At 44.3% G+C, this 23160-nt stretch overlaps 1 protein-coding gene across 1 annotated transcript in view; it reads left to right on the top strand.

Annotated features, from left to right (window-relative positions):
• Positions 1 to 735: 735 nt before the first annotated feature.
• Positions 736 to 23160, top strand: part of cps1 (carbamoyl-phosphate synthase 1, mitochondrial) — a gene marked incomplete at its 3' end in the record, with an annotated part of 41654 nt that continues 19229 nt past the window's right edge. Inside the window, exons 1-18 of the mRNA XM_010780226.1 lie at positions 736 to 1010; positions 2174 to 2283; positions 2544 to 2688; positions 3690 to 3779; positions 3866 to 3922; positions 4012 to 4104; positions 4261 to 4350; positions 4696 to 4824; positions 5222 to 5328; positions 5655 to 5796; positions 6016 to 6093; positions 6767 to 6865; positions 7135 to 7230; positions 8038 to 8227; positions 8510 to 8667; positions 8751 to 8879; positions 10081 to 10225; positions 10427 to 10637. Coding sequence (XP_010778528.1) covers positions 885 to 1010; positions 2174 to 2283; positions 2544 to 2688; positions 3690 to 3779; positions 3866 to 3922; positions 4012 to 4104; positions 4261 to 4350; positions 4696 to 4824; positions 5222 to 5328; positions 5655 to 5796; positions 6016 to 6093; positions 6767 to 6865; positions 7135 to 7230; positions 8038 to 8227; positions 8510 to 8667; positions 8751 to 8879; positions 10081 to 10225; positions 10427 to 10637 — 2195 coding nt within the window. The remainder of the gene's footprint in view (positions 1011 to 2173; positions 2284 to 2543; positions 2689 to 3689; positions 3780 to 3865; positions 3923 to 4011; positions 4105 to 4260; positions 4351 to 4695; positions 4825 to 5221; positions 5329 to 5654; positions 5797 to 6015; positions 6094 to 6766; positions 6866 to 7134; positions 7231 to 8037; positions 8228 to 8509; positions 8668 to 8750; positions 8880 to 10080; positions 10226 to 10426; positions 10638 to 23160) is intronic.

Here is a 23160-nt window from a genome sequence, read left to right as displayed (position 1 = left end):
AGCAGGCGGGATTAGACTCTGACGTCGCTGTCAAGCCGTTAGTGGCCGACTCCGCCTACTAAGGGTTTCTCGGCAACTCTGCAGAATCCTTTGGGTGACGTCACGGACACTACGTCCATTTATATACAGTCTATGATTGTGACAGATAGAGCCTCACATACACACAACTTTTTGTTAGCAGGTGCATTCATTCTCATTCAGCTTGCAATTTTTGTGGTTCCTTTTCAATGACCTGAAATGAACCAAATGTAATCAATATGTCCCCTTGTGTAGGCCTTTTAGAAGTAGTTTTTCTTTTATGAAATCACTGTAAAAACATAATAATATACAGCAGTTTAAAATTAATGTGAATTAAACATATTTGTCAGAAAGGCTATTTGAAATTTTAGCTAGCCATATAGTGGTGCTCAAGCTAAATGCAAAAATAACTTGAACCAGATATTTGTTAACTAATGCAGTTAAAACGTGTCTTTAAATATTTCAGATGTTAAAATGTTGGCCAACCAGAAAAAGTTGAACTTATTAGCCTTGTAGCATACATCCATGATCCTACTATCAGTGTGTTTCGGAATTTCAACAGATGTGAATGCTGGGTTCATCCATGTTTGAGAGAAAGTAGGGCGTTTTCCTGAAGACCAATCTAAACGCTGAGCGCTTCAAGCGGTGAGAAAAACAACTGTTCATCAACCAATCATGATAAACTTCAAGCTTGCAGTTGAACCTACACGAGGAAAATCCAAATCCCATTGAGCTAGTGTCTCCTAGAGTCAATTTACAATTCATTGTAGACGTTGTTAGACAGTTTAAATAGTAAGTCATTTTTATATCGGAAAACTTTTCATTCACGACCGTGCCACTTTGCCTAAAGAGTAACGTAGGCTAACATGACAACTATCCTGTTAGCTCATAGCGTTGTTAAATCTCTGAGACAAGGATGCATTGTTGGCAGAAGAGTGGGAAACACTTCGGGATGGCTGAGACTTCAAACAGCTAAACTTTTTAGTATGAAGGTAAGACTACGTGTGAGTTAAAGTGGTTGTTGTCAGTTGTACAGTAAATGCACGATACTAACTTTTGAAGTGCCTTCAATGTGGTGCGGACACGGTGTTCCTCTGGGCTTCAGGCCACATTCCGCTGACACATTTATTGTTTGTGATTCATTGGCGTTAAAAAATACATTTTTAAAACATGTAAGAACTTGTTACACATTTTTCTTTTTAAATCAAGGGCTACTTCTATTTTCGTCATACCTTCAACAGAAGAGAAAGCATTTCTTTTGACATTATTTTAACTTGGTATAGTTAACCAGCTCCATTCATCATAGTGCTCTTGCATTTAGAAACGAAGCTTTCTGAGCGACAGCTGCAGTAAATAGTTGAACAAGTATGAACTGTGTTAAATAAATTGTTTCCAGTGGACGGTCAATACGCCGAATCCACAGGTGGGTTCATGTTAATAAAATACACAAGTGAAATACTTGCCTGAAGTATGTGCTAGTGCAGTTGACAAATACTACAGTAAATTGCCCTATTTTGAATGCAGTTTGGTGCGGCGACACACTTAAAGTATTAACTCACAAAAAGTAAATAGTAAACCACAAAAACATAATAGTCTTCATTATTATCTAACCGGATTTCCAGATTTGTTTTTCTCAGATAATGTGTATCATGCTGTAGCTGCTGGAATGCATCATGTGTGTTGCATCAGTTTGGAGGTGCACCCTGATTGCAACTACCACACAATATGACTGAACAAGGCAAATTATACATCTATGGTGCTTTTGGAAATAGGAGTCTTTAGTAATACTATAAGAGACGGTGCCTACCTCGAGGTCATATCGGGACATGCATGAACACACACACACACACACACACACACACACACACACACACACACACACACACACACACACACACACACACACACACACACACACACACACACAGAGAGAGAACAGATTTGTCTGTCTCAGCATTCACAGCACAATTCACATTGTCCTGCAGTTTCAGCATGAGTCTCACTTCATCCAGCCACCACTACTTAATTCATAAGCCTACAACACATCTATTTCAAACTTTTGCCTTTGGTCTCTCCAAACTCTTCATATAAAGGGAATGCATTATTCTTGGGGGAGATTTATCTTGCCATCTGCCTGCTCTCTTTTAAATCCCAGGCCCAGACAGCCCACCTGGTCTTGGAGGATGGCACCAGGATGAAAGGATTTTCCTTTGGGCATGATACCTCTGTAGCCGGGGAACTCGTCTTCAATACTGGCCTAGTGGGGTAAGAAGGAGATATGCTGACATAAGTCGATCTACATTAGATTCAAGAAAGATCTGTTTTAAATCAACAAAATAAATCCGATGGTAAATACTAAAATATGAACCTGGCTTTGAGCTTCACAACTTTGCATCCAGTTGTTACATTTTCCTCAAATTTCTTTACACGATGAAGTTACACTGCATTTTTTCACTTTATAGAGGATAATGAGACGATAATATGACGATGTGCGTTATCATCACAATATCGTATCCTTTCTTTAGGTATCCTGAGGCCCTGACTGACCCCAGCTACAGAGGTCAGATCCTGACCCTCACCTACCCTATAGTGGGAAACTATGGGGTACCCAACAGCCAGGAACTGGATGAGCTTGGCCTGAGGAAACATTTGGAGTCAGAGCGCATCCAGGTATGAAACTCAGTGGGGGTTTGGGGGTGTCAGGATTGGTGGAGGCCTCGGTGCTGCAATTACCAACTCCTGCTTTGATCCTGTCAGTCTGTTGGAGAGTGCTCCACCTTGGTCCAGATTGAAATTTTAACATGAATTGCTATTGCCATTTATAACCACATCCATCATACTCCCAACGACCTTTGTGATATTTGTTCCTTTTTTCTTTTTTTTTTAAACTTCATCGCTGGGTTGACACTACATTCCTCAACAACTATTAGCTGGATTCCCAATAAATCTGGTGCAGACATTCATTTCCCCCTAAGGGTGAATCATAATTAATTTGGTGACATATTGTGCATTTTCAGGTTCACCCTTTTATTCTGGGTTTCTTCTAAAACAAATCTTCTTATATTGTCTGAAGTAGGTATGTCATGATGCCAAACATGTCGTAGATGATACCGATAACAACGGCATCCCACGATTATTGATATCAATTCAAGCCAATATTAAAAAACAAAACATATCACTGACTCCCATGTCCTTCAGCATGCATTTATTTACTCTATTATTTGCCTTATAGTTTTTGTTCGGGAATTAAATTGGTCATAATGTACACTACCCCTCCCAGCCATATGGATGTATGTTGAGAGTAATAGTAGAATATAAATTTGATTTGAGCCTCCTATAATATTAAACCTTGTAAGTTTTGGGGTAGGCTATCGGAATCGGAAATGTATTTGATCTGACTGGCCTTTTTAACTATATTCTGACATGTTATAGCCAAAAAAATGCATCACATAATAGTTAGTGGCATTTCTACACATAACAGCACAACAACAGTGCAGTATTTTACTGTTTAATAAATGAAAGACAACATGAACCATGCTCGAAGTATTCTTGACACCATTCACCTGCAAGAGCTGCAGTATTACACAAAACCTAGAAGTGATATTAAGCAATTATCGACAGCGGCTTTTTAGTTTGACCTTTTTTTTAAGGTTGTGCTTTGGCGTTTCTAGGTATCTGGTCTTCTTGTTCAAGACTACAGTTACGAGTACAGCCACTGGAACTCTGTCAAGTCTTTGGCACAATGGCTGCAAGAAGAGAAGGTATGGATTCAAAGTTTCCGATGTAATCTCAGAGAGGCAAGTCTGCTGCTGGTACATTTTAAAATGTGACTTTCCTCCCGTTGAAGGTCCCTGCACTGTTTGGAATAGACACCCGAATGCTGACCAAGATAATCAGAGATAAGGTACTGTAAATGTCAAGGTGTGAACTGCTTTTACAATTGATGAAGCAGTTGTTTGATGAACTGGTATTGTGCTTGTGATTTCTCCTCAGGGCACAGCTTTGGCGAAAATAGAATTTGATGGGCAGCCTGTGGAGATATCTAACCCCAACCAGAGGAACCTGGTAGCAGAGGTCTCAACCAAGGTAACAGCTGCTATAACAAAAAACATCCCAAAACACCTTTTCTTCCCATTGCACAATATGCCGCGTAAAATATGACCACTCAGATCATGTTCTCTCTGTGGACAATTGCTGCTGATTAGTGATAACTTTTCTTTCCGGTGTCTTTTTACCCACTAGGAAACAAAGATCTTTGGAAAAGGAAACCCAATTAAAGTGGTGGCGGTTGATTGCGGTATTAAACATAACATCATTCGCCTGTTGGTCAAGGTAAGAGAAAAAAAAGCGGTGTAAAAAATAAATCACTTTTCTTGTTGAGTGTGCATCCTTCTTAGTTTACAGACTTGGAGATGACGTTTTTATGACGTTGCCCCAAATGACCCTGTCTGCATAAATATAAAAAACAAGTCAAGACGTGTCACATTTTCAACCTGAACTGACCTAGAAAATATGAGATGGTAATGTTAGATCTGACAAACTGTTCACAACCCGAGGCAGGAATTCTCAGCTGGTGCCAAATTAGTATACAACTATAAAGTTATTTAGGGTGAACTTACAGTACAATATCATGCCTTTATATCACAGAGTGTATGTTCTGTATGTCTGTGTGTGCAGAGGGGTGCAGAGGTCCACCTCGTCCCGTGGGATCAGGACTTGATGAGTCTGGACTACGACGGGCTTTTCATCTCCAATGGACCAGGAAATCCGTCGCTGGCCAACACACTCATTAACAACGTCCGCAAGGTACAACATAATGCTCTTTTAATATTTAAATGATTTGAGTTTTATTCGAAGATTGCCCACAAAGTGTTGCTATTTACAGTTTCACTTCTTTGTCAATTAAAAAGAGGCTTTAAGGAGGCTGGAAATTGTTTGTAAAATGACATTCTAATTGTAACATAGTCTTTTAGACTTTGTCAAGTATTTGTCATATTTAGTGGATGTATGGAGATTTTAACTAGTCCATTTTTTACATTATTTTCCCTATTTTAATTTACGGTAATTCAAGTTTAGAGTCATATAATTAGGGGAACTTAATTCTCTCTCAAGATTATTTTCATCACATACTGTAGATTAAATATATATATCATGATCTGCATTTTCAATAAATGTAATTTGAATGTTCTTTTGCGCTGTGCAGGTGCTGGAGAGCGATCGTCCACAGCCAGTGTTCGGGATCTGTATGGGCAACCAGATCACAGCTCTGGCTGCCGGAGCTCAGTCATACAAGCTTCCAATGGGCAACAGGTAAAACTTGCAATGCATAAGCATAATTAAGGCAAAGTGTACACTCACTTAGATAATCCTCAAACAAACAAAAGATAATTTTACATATGGCCAAATCATATTGGGTGTTTCCATATTAAGCTTAACAAATGTATCTAATACACGCTCCTCTTATAACATCTGCAAAGTGGAAGCATTTGAAAACCGGCAGAGCATCATACATTGGTGTTCCTTCCACCAGTTGATCAGTTGAATAGTGTGACATCATTGGTATGACTGTGTGTCGTCTCACTTGCATATAAACAGAAATAAAATATTGTGTTTTCTGCTTGTCTGCGTTCTCCCAGAGGCCAGAACCAGCCGGTGCTGAATGTGAGGACGGGTCAGGCCTTCATCACGGCGCAGAACCACGGCTACGGCATAGACAGCCACTCGCTGCCCCCAGGGTGGAGCCCGCTTTTTGTCAACGCCAATGATGGCACCAATGAGGTAGATTCCCCTCTGTGATAAACAACATGGCACTTTGACATTTTCTTTCTAAAGGATTTGTATATAAAAACACCCATTTCTCTATAATACCAAAATGTCAAGCGACAATCACACCTGAAGTTATAAAAATAACACAATTTTACCAAAAATAAACTTGAATCCCTCTGTATTAAATGCATACTTTTTTGCTAATTTTCTCTTATATCAAATATTTTCCAGGGCATTATGCACAACACTAAGCCTGTTTTCACGGCCCAGTTTCATCCCGAGGCAAAAGGCGGTCCCACCGACACAGAGGTAAATAAAGACTTTGATAGTTATTCATAAAGTTCCTGTTATACAAAATGTTTCTTATCTGGCTGCTTCTCAAGTATAAGTTGACATCTTCCATTGAAACAGGAATTGTGTGATTGTCAAAAGCAGCTATCAGGTGGCTGGTGAAAATCATTTGTTTGTATGCATGGTATATTAACGGGACAAAATGCTTAATCAATCATATATAATAAATGTGCAGTTCCTACATCACCGGCAATGAAAGGTGTAATCATCTTTGGTGATTGATGTTCAACTGCCCCAGAGCCACAGGTGCCAATCCCTTTCTCCACAGTGAGGCGTGGGTGGCTCTACACTCCTTTTCTACAACATGACAGGGGGGGGCTGTAGTTGAATCCTGGGCCAAGCATGTTGTAACCTCTGTCATGTCAGGGCAGGATAATGAGACCTGTCCTCTCTACCAACATGCAGCTGAAGCTCTGCTGGAGAATCCTGGGTAACAATTCATATGAAGACCACATCTCAGGGGGGTTATTGAAGCATTCATTATGAATTAAAATGCTTCATGATGACTACACGCACTATAATAACATTCTTAAAATGAGTCATAGTCAATAGTAGTATTAATTAGACTTACAAAAAGTGAATTACAAATTTAGAAAACTGGTTATATTGCCATTATTTCTTGTTTCTACAGTTCCTCTTTGATTCCTTCATCTCCCTGATCAAGAAAGGAAAAGATGCCACTGTAATGTCTGTCATGCCTGCGAAACCTTACATACCGCCCAGAGCTAAGGTAAAGTATGTCCAACAGGTATATCATGGTTATGCACGTACAGGGATTAGGAACAGCATGTTCTTTTAGCTGTTGTTTTAAGGTAATTAGTGAATGAGTCAAATAGTTAGAACGGTTATAAAGACAAGAATAACAAATAACAAATAGGAATCTGTATCTGCTTTAGATACAGAAAAAAGGTTATGATATGACCTTAGAAGGATCCACCCAGGAACCTGAATGCCTGGATTATATTTTGATAATGACTCTTCATGTTTGTTTACTTGCAGGTGTCAAAGGTGCTGATACTGGGCTCCGGTGGTCTGTCTATCGGTCAGGCTGGAGAGTTTGACTACTCTGGGTCTCAGGCCATCAAGGCCATGAAGGTAAGAGAGAAGTGTTGGGCTAAGCTGTGGCTAAACATATACATTATATTATTGACTGTTTACAAAACATTTGCTTCAAATGACAGTTCACAGCTCTCTGAGGCAATTACTGGGTAAAACATGTATAAGCATTTCAAAATAAAGCTATATGTGAAAATAAAAGGGGTTAGTGCATTCATGTGACGCAGAGGGATGAGTTTGTCTGCTGAGCCAAGACTGAACATTTGTAGACGTTTACAAAACTTAAGAAAGTGTCCCTTTCCAGTCCTTGTAGAATTAATTGGCCATTTTGACAAGTCAAAGTACGAAAAGCACACATTTTTAACAATAATATCAGGGAGGCTGAATTATTCTCTGCTGCTTCAGTTCTAATGTCCTGATATTGGGCAGGTGGGCTCAGAACAGTCATTGTTAATGTTATCAGTAACGCCTGAGGCTTCTTCATACTGACTAGTTAAAAGGTCAAAAAGTTGTATTACAACCCAAAGACCTGGCTGTAAAACCACAGTTGCACATTAAAAACTGGAAGTGTACACGGAGACCTACGCTAAGACCGCTTCTAAAATAGTTTATTGTCTTTAATTTCCTCTGTGCTCATGTTATTGACCTTATTCTTATTTAGTGACCCTTCTCTGGTTGCATTCCTTTTGTGAAACACTTACATCGTAAAGAAAAGCGCTGTATAAATACATTTGTTATCATTATTAAAAGACAAAAATGATGTGTATTTCCCTGCTTATCAAATTGGCAAACATTCCATAGGCAATTCAAGTCATGAATGTTATAAACGTGACAATGTCGTTGCAGGAGGAAAACCTGAAGACGGTGCTCATGAACCCAAACATAGCCTCGGTCCAGACCAACGAAGTGGGCATCAAGCAGGCCGACTCAGTCTACTTCCTGCCCGTCACGCCACAGTTTGTAACTGAAGTCATCAAGGCCGAGCGTCCAGACGGCATCCTGCTCTCCATGGGGGGGCAGACTGCACTCAACTGTGGTGAGATGTGTGCAGCTGTTTGTGTCAATGTATCGGATTGCTGATCTGTGGTCCTGTTTCCCTGTGGGGATTCAAGTAGTGGGACATAGTGACTGTCAGGGATAGGGTTTACATTCCTACTTTGCAAGGCACTTACAGGGTCAGAAATATAACTCTCACCAAGGATATGTGCACGTCTGTTGTTGGGATAGCATATAGAAACTGCCATATGCATGGTTTTGTGGGAATCTTTCCAACGACCACTGATTTATTTGTCTTGGTTGCCTGTGTGTTTGTGTTCAGGAGTTGAATTATTCCAGAGTGGTGTCCTGAAGAAGTACGGTGTGAAGGTCCTAGGAACCCCGGTTGAGTCCATCATGGCCACAGAGGACAGGCAGCTTTTCTCAGACAAACTGAAGGAGATTAATGAAAAGATTGCCCCCAGTTTCGCTGTGGAGTCGGTAAGTATCATCTTCTTTCTGTGAACTTTGAGACAAAGGATATATACATATTTAGTTTTCAAGTGTTTGTGTGCATCTTTCAGGTGTCTGAAGCGTTGAAAGCAGCAGAGAAGATTGGCTACCCGGTGATGCTGCGATCGGCCTATGCCCTTGGGGGTCTGGGCTCTGGTCTGTGTGCCAACAAAGAGATGCTTGAGGAAACTGCCAACAAGGTCAGAATAAATGCCGCAGGGTAGGGACGGTGGAAGCATCTGTACCAAATTATGTTTGTTATTCTTTGTTATGCTTTCTTTTATCATGCAGATCAAATCAGCAATGAAGCATTCTACCTAAACGTTATAAAGTGTTATAACTTCATCCATGTTTGAAGCATTCACTTGTACAATGATAGAAGCTTTGAAATAGCTTAGTTATGTCTTTTTGGTGCTCTGCCAGGAAGGGAATAGTTTGCAGTTGCTTAGCAACATTCTTTTAGGCTCGTCCAGCACCACACTGTGTCTGACGGCAGTTATAATCTGTGATCACAGGCTGCCAAATGAACGGTGTGTGACAGACTGCTTTCAAATGTTGCATATTCTTCTAAGCCGTCCAGTAAGTGCTGATGATTTGCTCTTTTTCTCGTCTTGCATTCAAAATAGTTCATTTTTTGTTTCATTTGGATGTTTCAATGTGAGTCTTTGCTGGTTATGCTCAGCGGATGTTCCACAGTTTGGTATCAAGTGCAGAGCAAATATATAATTCACAAGGTCCAATATTTGACAAAGATAAAAAATGAAAACCCAAGGTAAACACTTATTCCTCTAACCCTATGTTCTCAGTGTTATCAAAAGAGTATCTACCCACTGGCACATGGCCTTTATGCAGGGTATCACATTTGGTTGCAAATATATTTGAATGATTTGAATCCTTAACTAATTAAAAACACAGTCTATGTAACGTTGAGGTTTTAGGGTTTGACGAGAAAGATGCTAATGATGGAGGCTGTAATTCATGCATAAATGCATCATATTGTTAAGTTATTGGTCTGTTGGTTGTTTTTACATACACAGCCATCTGTTTGACTGTGCTTCTATGAAAATGTTCTCCCTTCCTTTGATGTCTGGTTTGTATTAAGGTCCATGGAGCTGTTATGCCACACACGGTGTCCTTCACTGAAAAATAAATTAAGTGCAAACAAATTGCACTGGTATGTTAAACCATTAAATCAAAAAGTGCAGGTTGATTATTATTCTTAATTATTTCCACTAAATAATGTCTGTTTTTAATGTTATTCTATTTGTAAAACCAATATGAATTGTGTTGTGTTTGAGAACATTCAAAAAGTATCTCACAATATGTAAATCTCTTCACCAGCTTTGTAAAGTTGGCACACATAATTTTATCTGATTATAATCTGTGCGTATTGTGCTGTAGGCTCTGGCCATGAGCAGTCAGATCCTGGTGGAGAAGTCTCTGAGGGGCTGGAAGGAGGTGGAGTATGAGGTGGTGAGAGACGTGGCTGATAACTGCGTCACCGTCTGCAACATGGAGAACTTCGACCCGCTGGGCATCCACACAGGTGCTAAAACCTTCACTACATACTGATGTGTTCGTGTTCAGAGTATTGTGCTCTGTGTTGTAGAATTAGTTGCAGTATTCTGTTCTCACTTTTGCTGTGTTTGATCGTGTTCTGTTTGCTATTCTGTTGTCCAAAAAAAGCACTCTGTCTTCGGAGGCTACTTGAGGATAAATGTGTCTTCTTCTTCTTCTTCTTCTTCAGGTGACTCCATAGTAGTGGCACCGAGCCAGACACTATCCAACGAGGAGTACCACATGCTCCGTGAAACGGCCATTAAAGTCGTCCGTCACCTTGGTATTATCGGCGAGTGCAACATCCAGTACGCCCTCCACCCCTCCTCTCTGGAGTACTGCATCATCGAGGTCAACGCCCGGCTCTCCAGGAGCTCTGCTTTGGCATCCAAAGCCACCGGGTGAGAGAATACATGAATACATATTTCACACTGCTGGTACGCTGGTGTTACAATATGTTGGACAATATTAAAATATATATACAGCTTACATTTAAATTAATTAAGTAATTAATTAAATTCTTAACAATCTAAAATATCTTTAAGTGAACAAACATAATGCTTATTATTTGATGAATAATCTTCACATAATAGTGTAGGAGTTCTGCAACATTGGATAGCTCCATCCATCGATCCATCTTCTCCCGCTTATCCGTGGTCGGGTCGCGGGGGTAGCAGTTCCAGCAGAGAGCCCCAAACTTTCTTTTCCCTGGCCACATCAACCAGCTCTGACTGGGGGATCCCAAGGGGCTCCCAGGCCAGCGAAGAGATATAATCCCTCCACCTGGTCCTAGGTCTACCCCTTGGTCTCTTCCCAGCTGGACGTGCCTGGAACACCTCCCTACGGAGGCGCCCAGGTGGCATCCTAACTAGGTGCCCGAACCACCTCAACTGGCTCCTTTCGACGCGAAGGAGGAGCGGTTCAACTCCGAGTCCCTCCCGGATGACCGAACTTCTCACCTTATCCCTAAGGGAGACACCAGCCACCCTGCGGAGAAAACCCATCTCGGCCGCTTGTACCCGCGATCTCGTTCTTTCGGTCATGACCCATCCTTCATGACCATAGGTGAGGGTAGGAACGAAAATGGCGCGGTAGACAGAGAGCTTTGCCTTCTGGCTCAGCTCCCTTTTCGTCACAACGGTGCGGTAAAGCGACTGCAGTACCGCTCCCGCTGCTCCGATTCTTCGGCCCACCTCACGATCTATTGTTCCCTCACTCGAGAACAAGACCCCGAGATACTTGAACTCCTTCACTTGGGGTAAGGACTCATTCCCTACTTGGAGTGGACAGTCCATCGGTTTCCTGCTGAGAACCATGGCCTCAGATTTGGAGGTGCTGATCCTCATCCCAGCCGCTTCACACTCGGTTGCGAACCGATCCAGTGAGTGCTGAAGGTCGCAGACCGATGAAGCCATCAGAACCACATCATCTGCAAAAAGCAGTGGTGCAATCCTTAGTCCACCGAACTGCAGACCACCTCCTCCACGACTACGCCTCGAAATCCGATCCATGTATATTACAAACAGGATTGGTGACAAAGCGCAGCCCTGGCGGAGGCCAACCCTCACCTGAAATGGGTCCGACTTACTGCCGAGGACCCGGACACAGCTCTCGCTTTGGGAGTACAGAGATTCAGCTTTAATGTGAAGCTGCTTCTCAGACTGTTTTCATTGTCCCGCAGCACGCGTGTCCCTAGTTTAGGGGCAAATGGATGTCCAACCTCTCGGGAGATCGACCGACAGTGGTCGGTCTAGCCAAAGTGAAAGACCCTATTTAGGGGCAATGGATGTCCACTCTCGGGAGATCGACCGACAGTGGTGCGCATTAGCCAAAGTGACAGACCTAATGTTAGACTTTTTACAGGCAATGAACGTCCACTCTCGGGAGACGCCGCAGTGGTGCGGTTAGCCAAAGTGACACAGACCTAATGTTAGCCTATTTACAGGCAATGGACGTCCACTTCTCGGGAAGACGACCGAAGTGGTGCGGTTAGCCAAAGTGACAGACCTAATGTTAGTCCTATTTACAGGCAATGGACGTCCCACCGTCTCGGAGAGAGACCTCCAGCATGTGTCCCTGAAATCGTGGGAACTCAAGGTTAATTTTCACACATCCAGGTCAGGAGATCCGGGAAAGATCAACCCTCTGTGGCCCCTCACAAGACCCCCAAAGGAGGACCACAGACCTCCAGCATGTGTCCCTGCATGGGCACCTCCATGAACCTTGCACACCGTGGAGTCCCCCCGACTCCCGGACGTTAAGCACTCCCCCACGAACCTAAAACCAGAATGTCACACCCTGGAGAACCTCATCGCCCCCTGGTAACCCTAAAAGGGGGTGGATTTGCGGTGCCCGCCCGCTTTACGTCCGCCATCGGCATCCATATTCGGCCTTATTCACGGCACCCACCGACCCCTTCTGTGGAGGATATTCTCATGGCTCCTGGTAACCTTTAATAGTCTGATACTACCAGGGCTCATCACCGCCAGCACTTTACAGCCAGAAATAATGTTTAATGGGTAGGGGAGTAGTTATTTAAACAGTCTAGGAAGAAGAAGAGTAATAGCCTGTCATTTAATGCACGATATCATTTAACATTGAACATACTCCTGGAAATGCACAGAATATGTCCATTTTCCAAGAGGAGACTTCCATGTTAAATGATAAAATAACATGCAGACGGCTATACCCAGGAACACAGTGTTTGAAAGGCCGAAGAAAAGTAGTTTAAAATAAGTCGGAAAAAATAAGATTTTAACGTACAAGAGAAGGTATAAAGTAAAGCCTGTTCTCATAAACTTGCACATAACTATAAATTGAACATTCTCCTGGAAATGCACAGAATCATGTCCATTTCTCCAGGAGAAGATCCATGTTAACCTCCTGCAAAATGAACAGGCAATAACCCAGGAACAAGTATTAGAAGAACGGGAGAAGTTGTTTATCAGAAAGTGTTATTACGTGTGGAAGAGCCTTTTAGCCGTGTCCATTTTGCAGGATAAGAATTTAACATGTAACCTCTCCCGGAAAGCCAGAAATGTTCATTTTCAGTCTAGAGGGTAATGTTAAATGAATCCTGCAAAATGACAGGCATAAAAACACCCAGGGATACTGTTTGAAAGGCAGGGAAAATTGTTTAAAATAGTCTGATAGCCTCCAGGGCGCACCGCATTTTAACAAGGCCAGGGAAAGGTGTCTGAATCCTGGGGTAAACATTGTTTAAATAGTCCTGACAGCCTGGCACTGTATTTGCCCTCTGGGAACCTTCAGGTTATATTCATGTTCCTATTATTTATTTAAATAATCACATGATTTTACAAAACAGTATAAACAGTATACATATATACAATAAGAATATAACAATATACATAATAAAAACATGAAAAGTGGGAAAATGAGAAATTGTATCCGAAAATAGTGCCTCAATAATGCGGGAATGTGGACAGTAGCCAGAGACTCACAGGCACACACACATGCAGAGATCCAGGGGCGGAGCACATGGCTTTTTTACCCAGAATAAGTCTGTGAGAGGCGGGAGACTCAGAGGACAGGCTGCAGTCACCTCACTTTTCGTTAACCCAGGAAAGGAGCAGGAATTCTGGCTGCGTGAGTGTAAAAGCGCATTAAGGATTTTTAATCCGACAGCCGCTGATGCGCACGGAAGTCTGGCCCGTTTCGTTAACATTTTGAATGCCAATGGGCGTAATTCGCCGTCCGTTTCGTTAAAACGCCGGACTGGAGCCTGTGCAGGGCCCCAGTGAAGCTCCAGACGTGTGCATGTGTTAGGGAACGATATGAACCGTGTGGTAAATGAGTGTTAAAAGTGCATTAACGTTTTTAATCCGACAGCAGCCGCTAACAATCTCACTTGTCACCCCAGGAAATGAGCGGATTTTGTGACGGTAGGCTGAGTGCTAAGGTGCATTCAAACTGGTTTAATTAAACAGAGGTACAGGCTGCTTCACATCACACTTTTACCCAGGCAATGACGCTGATTGTGGGTAGGCTGAGGCATTAACTGTTTAATCCCGACAGCCACTGATGTCACGGAAGGTCTGGGTTTCGTTACATTTGAATGCCACGGAAATCCGTCCGTTTCGTTAAAACGCCGGCCTGGAGCCTGTGCTGGACCCCAGTGACGAGCTCCAGACTGTGTGCACTGGTGTTAGGGGAACCATTTGAACGGTGTACATGAGTCGGTTAAAGTCATTCATCTGTTTTTAATCCGAACAGCCGCGGGTGTCTGACGGAAAGCAGGCGGACAATTGGATTATTTAACCCCAGTGAATAACTGTCTGCAAGGCGGGGAAGTGTCCTGCAGCCATCCATGAACGGCATAATGATTAGAAATGATTTCCTAGGGCAGAAAGCGGTTTTTAAATGTCGAAAACAAAATAATTTTAAACTGTTAAAAGCACAAAGTGATTTGAGTGCATTCTCATGTGTCCCCACAGGAAGGGGCGCATCATCCCAGGGACATCAGTGCATTAATAAGTAAAAAATACAACAAAAACAGGGCAATCAATGATTTAAGTGCAGGAGCTCCGCACCACACACAGGTACATCCTAAATCCCAACATGGTGACCCACGGTGAATTTAACTATTTCCTGCGGGGAAAGAGTGCTGAAAATCGGATTAAAGCCCTGCTACAGTGCTGTGTAAAAGTCAGATTGTTTCAAAGACCCATAGTAAATACAGGTCGGGTCCGGGTAGTGCTGGAAAAATGGACACCGCCTGGGAATACCCCGGTGCTGTAACGTCTTTTTTTAAATGCAGCTACATGCATGGTGACAAGGTACGATTTGCTTTATTTATACCCTAAATAGCATGCTAAGCGGGGTGGAATTAGTTCAGAAAGCCATGCACACTATGCTCATGCTCAAGGTCTTCCATCAACTGAGACCGGGGAAAAACCTCGATTTAGCCCCTCACACACCCCGATAGGACGACTAAGCAGCCTCCAGCAGCGGTCCCTCACATGCACACTCTGCTCATGTCAGTCTTCCATCAAATAGACCGGGGGAAAACACCTCCGGATTTACTGCCCCTCCGACACACCCCCGAGAGGGGACGGACTAGAGCAGCCTCCAGCACGGCTCCCTCACCATGGCAAACTCTGGCTCATGTCAGCTCTTCCATCAATAGACCGGGGAAAACACCTCGCGATTTACCCCTCACACACTCACGAAGGATGGACTAAGCAGCCTCCACACGGCCTCCCTCACATGCACACTCTGCTCATGTCAGTCTTCCATCAAATAGACGGGAAACACCTCGCTTTATGCCCCCTCACACACCCCCGAAGGACGGACTAAGCAGCTCCAGCACAGGCTCCTCACATGCACACTCTGCTCATGTCATGTCCTTTCCATCAAATATAAGACCCATGGGAAACACCTCGATTAGCCCTCCACACACCCCGGAAGGACGGACTGAGGACCTCCGGCAACAGTGGCACTTCCATAAAACCTCATGCACCGTGAGTCCCCGGGCCCCCGGACGTAAGCACTCCCCACGGACTAAAACCGCAGATGATCACACCCTAAAGAACCCTCATGCCCCTGGTAACCCTAAAGGTTGTGGATTTTACGGAGCTTTACCGTCCGCACATCGGCATCCATTCCTTCTTCATTACACCACCACCCTTCTTTGGAGGTATTCCTCATGCCCTGGGGGGGGGGGGGGGGGTAACCCTTTAAATAGTCTGATACTACCAGGGCTCATCACCGCACTTTACAACCAGAAAATGTTTAAATGTCGGGGACGAGTGTTTTAAAACGTCTGGAAGAGAGTTGTGCCCTGTCATGTTTGCCCGATATCATTTAACATTGAAACATACTCCTGGAAATGCACAGAAATAATGTTCCATTTCCAGGAGAGATTCCATGTTAACATGAATAGTCGTGCAAAATGAAGGCTATTAACCCAGGAACAAGTGTTGAAGGCGGGGGAAAGTGTTTAAAAATAGTGGAAAAGTGTTTTAAAAGTATGGAAAAGCGTTGTTAGCCCTGTCATTTTGCAGGATATAATTTAACATTGATCATCTCCTGGAAATGCACAGAATAGTGTTCATTTTCAGGAGAGGGTCCAATGTTAAATGATAATCCTGCAAATGACACGGCAAAACACCCCAGGGATATCGTTGTTTGAAAAGGCAGGGAGGGAGTTGTTTTAAAATACTCTGATACCTCCAGGTGCGGCACCGCATTTTACAAGCCAGGGAAGGTTCTGAATCCTGGGTAAACATTGTTTAGAATAGTCTGACCCCTGGCTAGTATTTGCCCTGGGAACCTTCAGAGGTTATATTCATGTTTATTATTTATTAATAATACATGATTTTTACAAACAGTATACACAGTATACATACTATACAATAATAATAATATAACAATATACATAATAAAAACATGAAAAGGTGCGAAATGGAAATGTATCCGAAAATAGCTGCCTCATATGCCGTGGCATCGTGGACAGTAGCCAGAGACTCACGGCACACACACATGCAGAAGATCCAGGGGCGCGGAGCACATGGCTTTTTTTACCCATGAAAATAAGTCTCTGAGAGGCGGGGGACTAGAAGGACGGGCGTGCAGTCACCTCACTTTGGTAACCAGAATTCCTGCTCCTTTCCCTGGGTTACAAGTGGGTGCGCAGCCTGTCCTCTGAGTCCTCCCCGCCTCTCAGAGACTTTATTTCTGGTAAAAAAAGCCATGTGCTCCGCCCCCTCGGATCTCTGCATGTGTGTGTGCCTGATGGAAGTCTCTGGCTACTGTCCACATGCCCGCAGTTATGGAGGCAGCTATTTTCGGAATACATTATTCTCATTATTCACCACTTTTCATGTTTTTTATTATGTATATTTGTTATATTATTTATATTGTATATATGTATACCTGTGTATACTGTTTTTTGTAAAATCATGTGATTATTAAATAAATAATAAAACATGATATAACGCTTGAAGGTTCCCACGGCGGGCAATACAGTGCAGGTGTCAGAACTATTTAAACAATGTTTACCCACGGGATTCAGACACCTTCCCTGGCTTGTAAAATGCGGTGCAGCCCTGGAGGTATCAGAGTATTTTAAACAACTTTTCACCTGCCTTTCAAACACGTACCCTGGGTGTTTTAGCCCTGCCCATTTTGCAGGATATCATTTAACATTACCCTCTCCTTGAAATGAACATATTCTGTGCATTTTCCCGGAGATATCATGTTAAAATTATATCCTGCAAATGACAGGCTAAAACGCTCTTCATACTTTTAAAAACACTTTTCCGACTATTTTAACAACTTTCCCCGCCTTTCAAAACTTGTTCCTGGGTTATAGCCCTGTCATTTTGCACGATATCATTTAACATGGAATCTCTGCCTGGAAATGGACATATCTGTGCATTTCCAGGAGATGTTCAATGTTAAATGATATCGTGCAAAATGACAGGCTACAACTCTCTTCCAGAACGTTTAAAAACACTTCCCGACCATTTACACATTATTTCTGCTGTAAAGTGCGTGCGATGAGCCCTGGTAGTATCAGATCTATTTAAAGGGTTACCAGGAGTCGTGAGAATATCCTCCAAAGAAGGGTGGTGGTGTCATGAAGAAGGCCGAATATGGATGCCGATGCTGCGGACGGTAAAGCTCCGTAAAATCCACAACCTTTAGGGTTACCAGGGGCATGAGTTCTTTAGGGGTGTGATCATCTGGGTTTTAGGTCCGTGGGGCGGAGTGCTTAAGTCCGGGGGCCCGGGACTCACGGTGCATAGGTTATGGAAGTGCCACTGTTGCCGGAGGTCCTCAGTCCGATCCTTCGGGGGTGTGTGAGGGCGCTAAATCGAGGTGTTTTCCGGTCTATTTGATGGAAGACTGACATGAGCAGAGTGGGTTGCATGTGAGTGGAGCGTGCTGGAGCTGCTTAGTCCGTCCTTCGGGGGTGTGTGAGGGGCTAAATAAGAGGTGTTTTCCCCGGTCTATTTGATGGAAGACTGACATGAGCAGAGTGTGCATGTGAGGAGCCGTGCTGGAGCCTGCTAGTCCATCCTTCGGGAGGTGTGTGAGGGGCTAAATCGAGGTGTTTTCCCCCGGTCTATTTTGGAGGAAGACTGACATGAGCAGAGTTTGCATTGTGAGGGAAGCCGTGCTGGAGCTGCTTAGTCACCGTCCTTCGGGTGTGTGAGGGGCTTAAATCGAGGTGTTTTCCCCGGTCTACTTGATGGAGACTGTGCATGAGCAGAGGTGTGCTGTGAGGGAGCCGTGCCTGAGCTGCTTTAGTCCGCTCCTTCGGGGGTGTGTGAGGGGCTAAATCGAGGGTGTTTTCCCCGTCTATTTGATGAAGAACTGACCATGAGCAGAGTGTGCATGCTTTGAAACTAATCCACCCCCGCTTAGCATGGCCTATTTTTAGGGTATAATCGTACCTTGTCACCATGCCTGTAGCTGCATCTAAAAAAGCTTACAGCAGCCGGGTAGTCCCAGGCGGTGGTCCCATCCAAGCACTGACCCGGCCCGACCTGTATTACTATGGGTCTTTGAACAATCTGACTTTTACCACACTGTGAGCAGGGTTTAATCCGATTTTCGCACTGCTTTCCCCCCCAGAAACTAGTTTAAATCACGTGGTCACCATGGTGGGGATTTAGGAATGTACCTGTGTGTGGTGCGGAGCTTCCTGCAACTTTAAATCCATTGATTTGCCCCTTTTTTTGTTGTATTTTTTACTATTAATCGCACTGTGCTCCCTGGGATGATGCGCCTCCTGTTGGGACACATGAAGAATCTGCCACTCAAATCCTTTGTGCTTTTTAAACAGGTTAAAAAAAAAAAAAAAATAATTTTTTTCGACATTTAAAAACCCGTTTCTGCCCTGGAAATCACTTTCTAATCAAATTATTACCAGTTATGGATGGGATGCAGGAACACTTCCCGCCTTGCAGACATTCTATTCCTGGCCGTAAAATAATCAATTTGTTCCGCCTGCTTTCCGTCAGCACCTCTGCGCCTGTCGGATTAAAACAGATGAATGCACTTTTAACACTCTGTACACGTTCAAAGGTTCCCTAAACACAGTGCACACAGTCTGGAGCTCTCACTGGGTCCTGCACAGGCTCCAGGCCGGCGTTATTAACGAAACGGACGGATTCCCGTGCATTCAAATGTTAAACGAAACCGGCCAGACTTCCGTGCACTCAGTGGCTGTCGCTTCAGTTTCGCCTCCGTCCACAAATCCAGCTCATTGCCTGGTACAAGTGTGATGTGACCAGCAGCCTGTACTCTGTTTAATTAAAACCAGTTTAATGCACCCTTTAGCACTCCAGCCTACCCACAAATCCGCTCATTCTCCTGGGTGAACAGTGACGCTCTGCTTAGCGGCTGCTGTCCGGATTCAAACCGTCTTATGCACCTTTCTAACACTCATTTACACGTTCATATGGTCCTAACAAGTGCACACAGTCTGGAGGTCTCACTGGGGCCCTGCACAGGCTCCAGTCCCCGGAGTTTTAACGAAACGGACGGATTTACGCCCATTTGGCCATTTCAAATGTTAACCGCGGCCAGACTTCCGTGCCTGCGGCTGTCGATTAAACAGCTTAATGCGATTTTTACACTCACCGCCAGCCAGAATTCCTGCTTCCTTTCCTGGTTACAAAGTGAGGCTGGACGAAGCCTGTCCTCTGCGTCTCCGGCCACCCTCACAGACTTATTCTCTGGGTAAAAAAAGCCATGTGCTCCGCCCACCGGAGTCTCTGCATGTGTGTGTGCTGTGAGTCCTCTGGCTACTGTCCCACATGCCCGCCATTATGAGGCACTATTTTCGGATCATTTCTTCATTTTCACCACTTTTCATGTTTTTATTATGTATATTGTTATACTTTATTCTTATTGTATATATGTATTACCTGTGTATACTGTTTTTGTAAAAATCATGTGATTATTAAAATAAATAATAAAACATGACATATAACCTTGAAGGTTCCCCAGAGGCAAATACAGTGCCCAGGTGTCAGACTATTTAAACAATGTTTAACCCAGGGATTCCAGACACCTTCCCTGGCTTTGTAAAATGCGGTGGCGACCTGGAGGTATCAGACTATTTTAAACAATTTTCCCTGCCTTTCAAACACGTATCCCTGGGTGTTTTAGCCTGTCATTTTGCAGGATATCATTTAACATTGATCTCCTGAAAAATGAACATATCTGTGCATTTCCGGGAGAGTTACATGTTAATTATATCCTGAACAAATGACAGGCCTAAAAGGCTCTTCCACACTTTGTAAAAACACTTTTTCCGACTATTTTAAACAACTTTCCCCCGCCTTTACAAACACTTGTTCCTGGGTTATAGGCCTGGTCATTTGCGACGATATCATATTAACATGGAATCTCTCCGGAAATGGAACATATTCTGTGCATTTCCAGGAGACTGTTCAATGTTAAAATGATATTGTGCAAAAGTGACAGGCTACAACTCTCTGCCGACGTTTAAAACACTTTTCCGACTATTTTAAACAACTTTTCCCGCTTCTCAAACACTTGTTCACTGGGTTATAGCCTGTTCATTTTGCACGATATCATTTTAACATGGATCTCTCCTGGAAATGACATATTTCTGTGCATTTCCAGGAGATGTTCAATGTTACAATGATATCGTGCAAAATGACAGGCTACAACTCTCTTCCAGACGTTTAAAAACACTTTCCCGACCATTTAAACTTATTTCTGGCTTGTAAAGTGCGGTGATGAGCCCTGGTAGCTATCAGACTATTTAAAGGGTTACCAGAGAGCATGAGAATTCTCCACAGAAGCGGTGGTGGTGCCGTGAAATAAAGGCCGAATATGGATGCCGATGGGCCCGGACGGTAAAGCCCGCAAAATCCAACCCCCCTTTTAGGGTTTACCAGGGGCATAGGTTCTGCATGGGTGTGAATCATCTGGGTTTAGTTCGTGGGGGAGTGCTTAAGTCCGGGAGTCCGGGGACTCACGGTGTGCCAAGGTTATGGAGGTGCCCACCTGTCAGGGACAGCATGCTGGAGGTTGTGGTCCGTCCTTGGGTCCTTGGAGGGGCCACAGAAGAGGTGATTTTTCCCGTCTCCTGACCTAGAGTGTTGAAATAACTGACTCCACATTTCAGGGACACATGCTGGAGGTCCTCTCCCGAGAGTGGACTCCATTGCCTGTAAATAGATAACATTAGGTGCTGTCACTTTGGGCTAACCGCACACTTTCGGTCGTCTCCCGAGGAGTGGGACGTTCCATTGCCTGTAAATAGGTCTAACATTAGGGTCTGTCATTTGGCTACACCGCAACCACTGCGGTCTCTCCCGGAGTGGACGTCCATTGCCTGTAAAAAGGTCTAACATTAGGTCTGTCACTTTGGCTAATCGCACCACCTGGTCGGTCGTGCTACCCGAGAGTGGACATCCATTGGCCCCTAAATAGGGGTCTTTCCTTTGGCTAACCGCACCACTCGTCGGTCGTCTCCGCGAGAGTGGACATCCATTGCCCTAATAGGGAGGGCGTGCGGGAGTATGGTGAGGAGTCTCTACTCAGGGCCATCCAATCTCTGTACTTGCCAAAAGCGGAGCTGTGCCGGCGTCCTCGGCAGTAAGTCGACCCATTTCAGTTGAGGGTTGGCCCTCCACCAAGGCTGCGCTTTGTTCACCATCCTGTTTGTAACATATCATGGTCGGATTTCGAGGCGTAGTCTGGGGAAGGGCGGTCTGCAGTTCGGTGGACTAAGGTTGCACCACTGCTTTTTGCACAGATGATGTGTTCTGATGGCCTTCATCGGATCTGCAACCTATCAGCACTCACTGCCGGTTCAGCAACCGGTGTGAACGGCTGCGATGCGGAACAAAGCCTCTCCAAATCTGAGGCCATGCGTTCTAGCAGGAACCGATGGAATCTGACCACTCCAAGTAGGGAATCGAGTCCTTACCCCAAGTGAAGGAGTTCAAGTATCTCGGGTCATTGTTCTCGAGTGAGGGAACAATGGAGCGTGACGATGGGGTCGGAGATCGGAGCAGCGGGAGACGGTTACTGCATTCCGCTTTACGCACCGTTGTACGAAAAGGGGTGAGCCAGAAGGCAAAGCTCTCTCTGATCTACCGGCCATATTCCGTTCCTACCCTCACACTATGGTCATGAAGGATGGGTCATGACCGAAAGAACGAAGATCGTCGGATAAACAAGCGGCCGAGAATTGGTTTTCTCCGCAGGGTGGCTGGTGTCTCCCTTAGGGAATAAGGCCGAGAGTTCGGTCCTCCGGAGGAGACTCGAGTTGAACCGCCCTCCTTCGCGTTCGAAAGGAGCAGTTGAAGGTGGATTCGGGCACCTAGTTAGGATGACCACTGGGCGCGTCCTATGGAGGCTGGTTCCAGACGCACGTCCAGCTGGGAAGAGACGAAGGGGTAGACCTAGGACCGGTGGAGGGTTTATAATCGCCTGGGAGCGCCTTGGGATCCCCCAGTCAGAGCGGATGATGTGGCCAGCGGAAAAGAAGTTTGGGGCTCTCTGCGGACTGCTACCTCCGCGACCCGACCACTGAAAGCGGGAGAAGACTGGATGGATGGATGGATAGCAGGGTCTCCCACAACATAGACTTTACTTGGCAGCCGCCCAGGTCATATTAACTGGCCGCAAAAGTATAAAATTCACGAGCATTTAGGTTTAATTTTTTATATCCGCCCGCGAGCACGGACGGTATCTGCGATCCCTTGCTCTACCTCATCGCCATCGCGTGAAGGGTCCTGCTCTTTTGGCGCTCTCGAACAGTAAAAAAGACAAAGACCCCTGCTGTAACCCCACCCACCCACTTGTTCCTAAAGCGAATGTCACCCTCAAAGGTCTGTTTATTTCATTTTAAGATGCGCACCAAGCAACTCTCCAGGTCTTTTGAGAACCACGGGCAAAAAAGTATGTGCA

The sequence above is a fragment of the Notothenia coriiceps genome, unplaced genomic scaffold, assembly GCF_000735185.1.
Source record: "Notothenia coriiceps isolate Sejong01 unplaced genomic scaffold, NC01 NC01_scaffold00021505, whole genome shotgun sequence".
NCBI lineage: Eukaryota > Metazoa > Chordata > Actinopteri > Perciformes > Nototheniidae > Notothenia > Notothenia coriiceps.
This window is presented reverse-complemented; position numbering and strand designations above follow the sequence as displayed.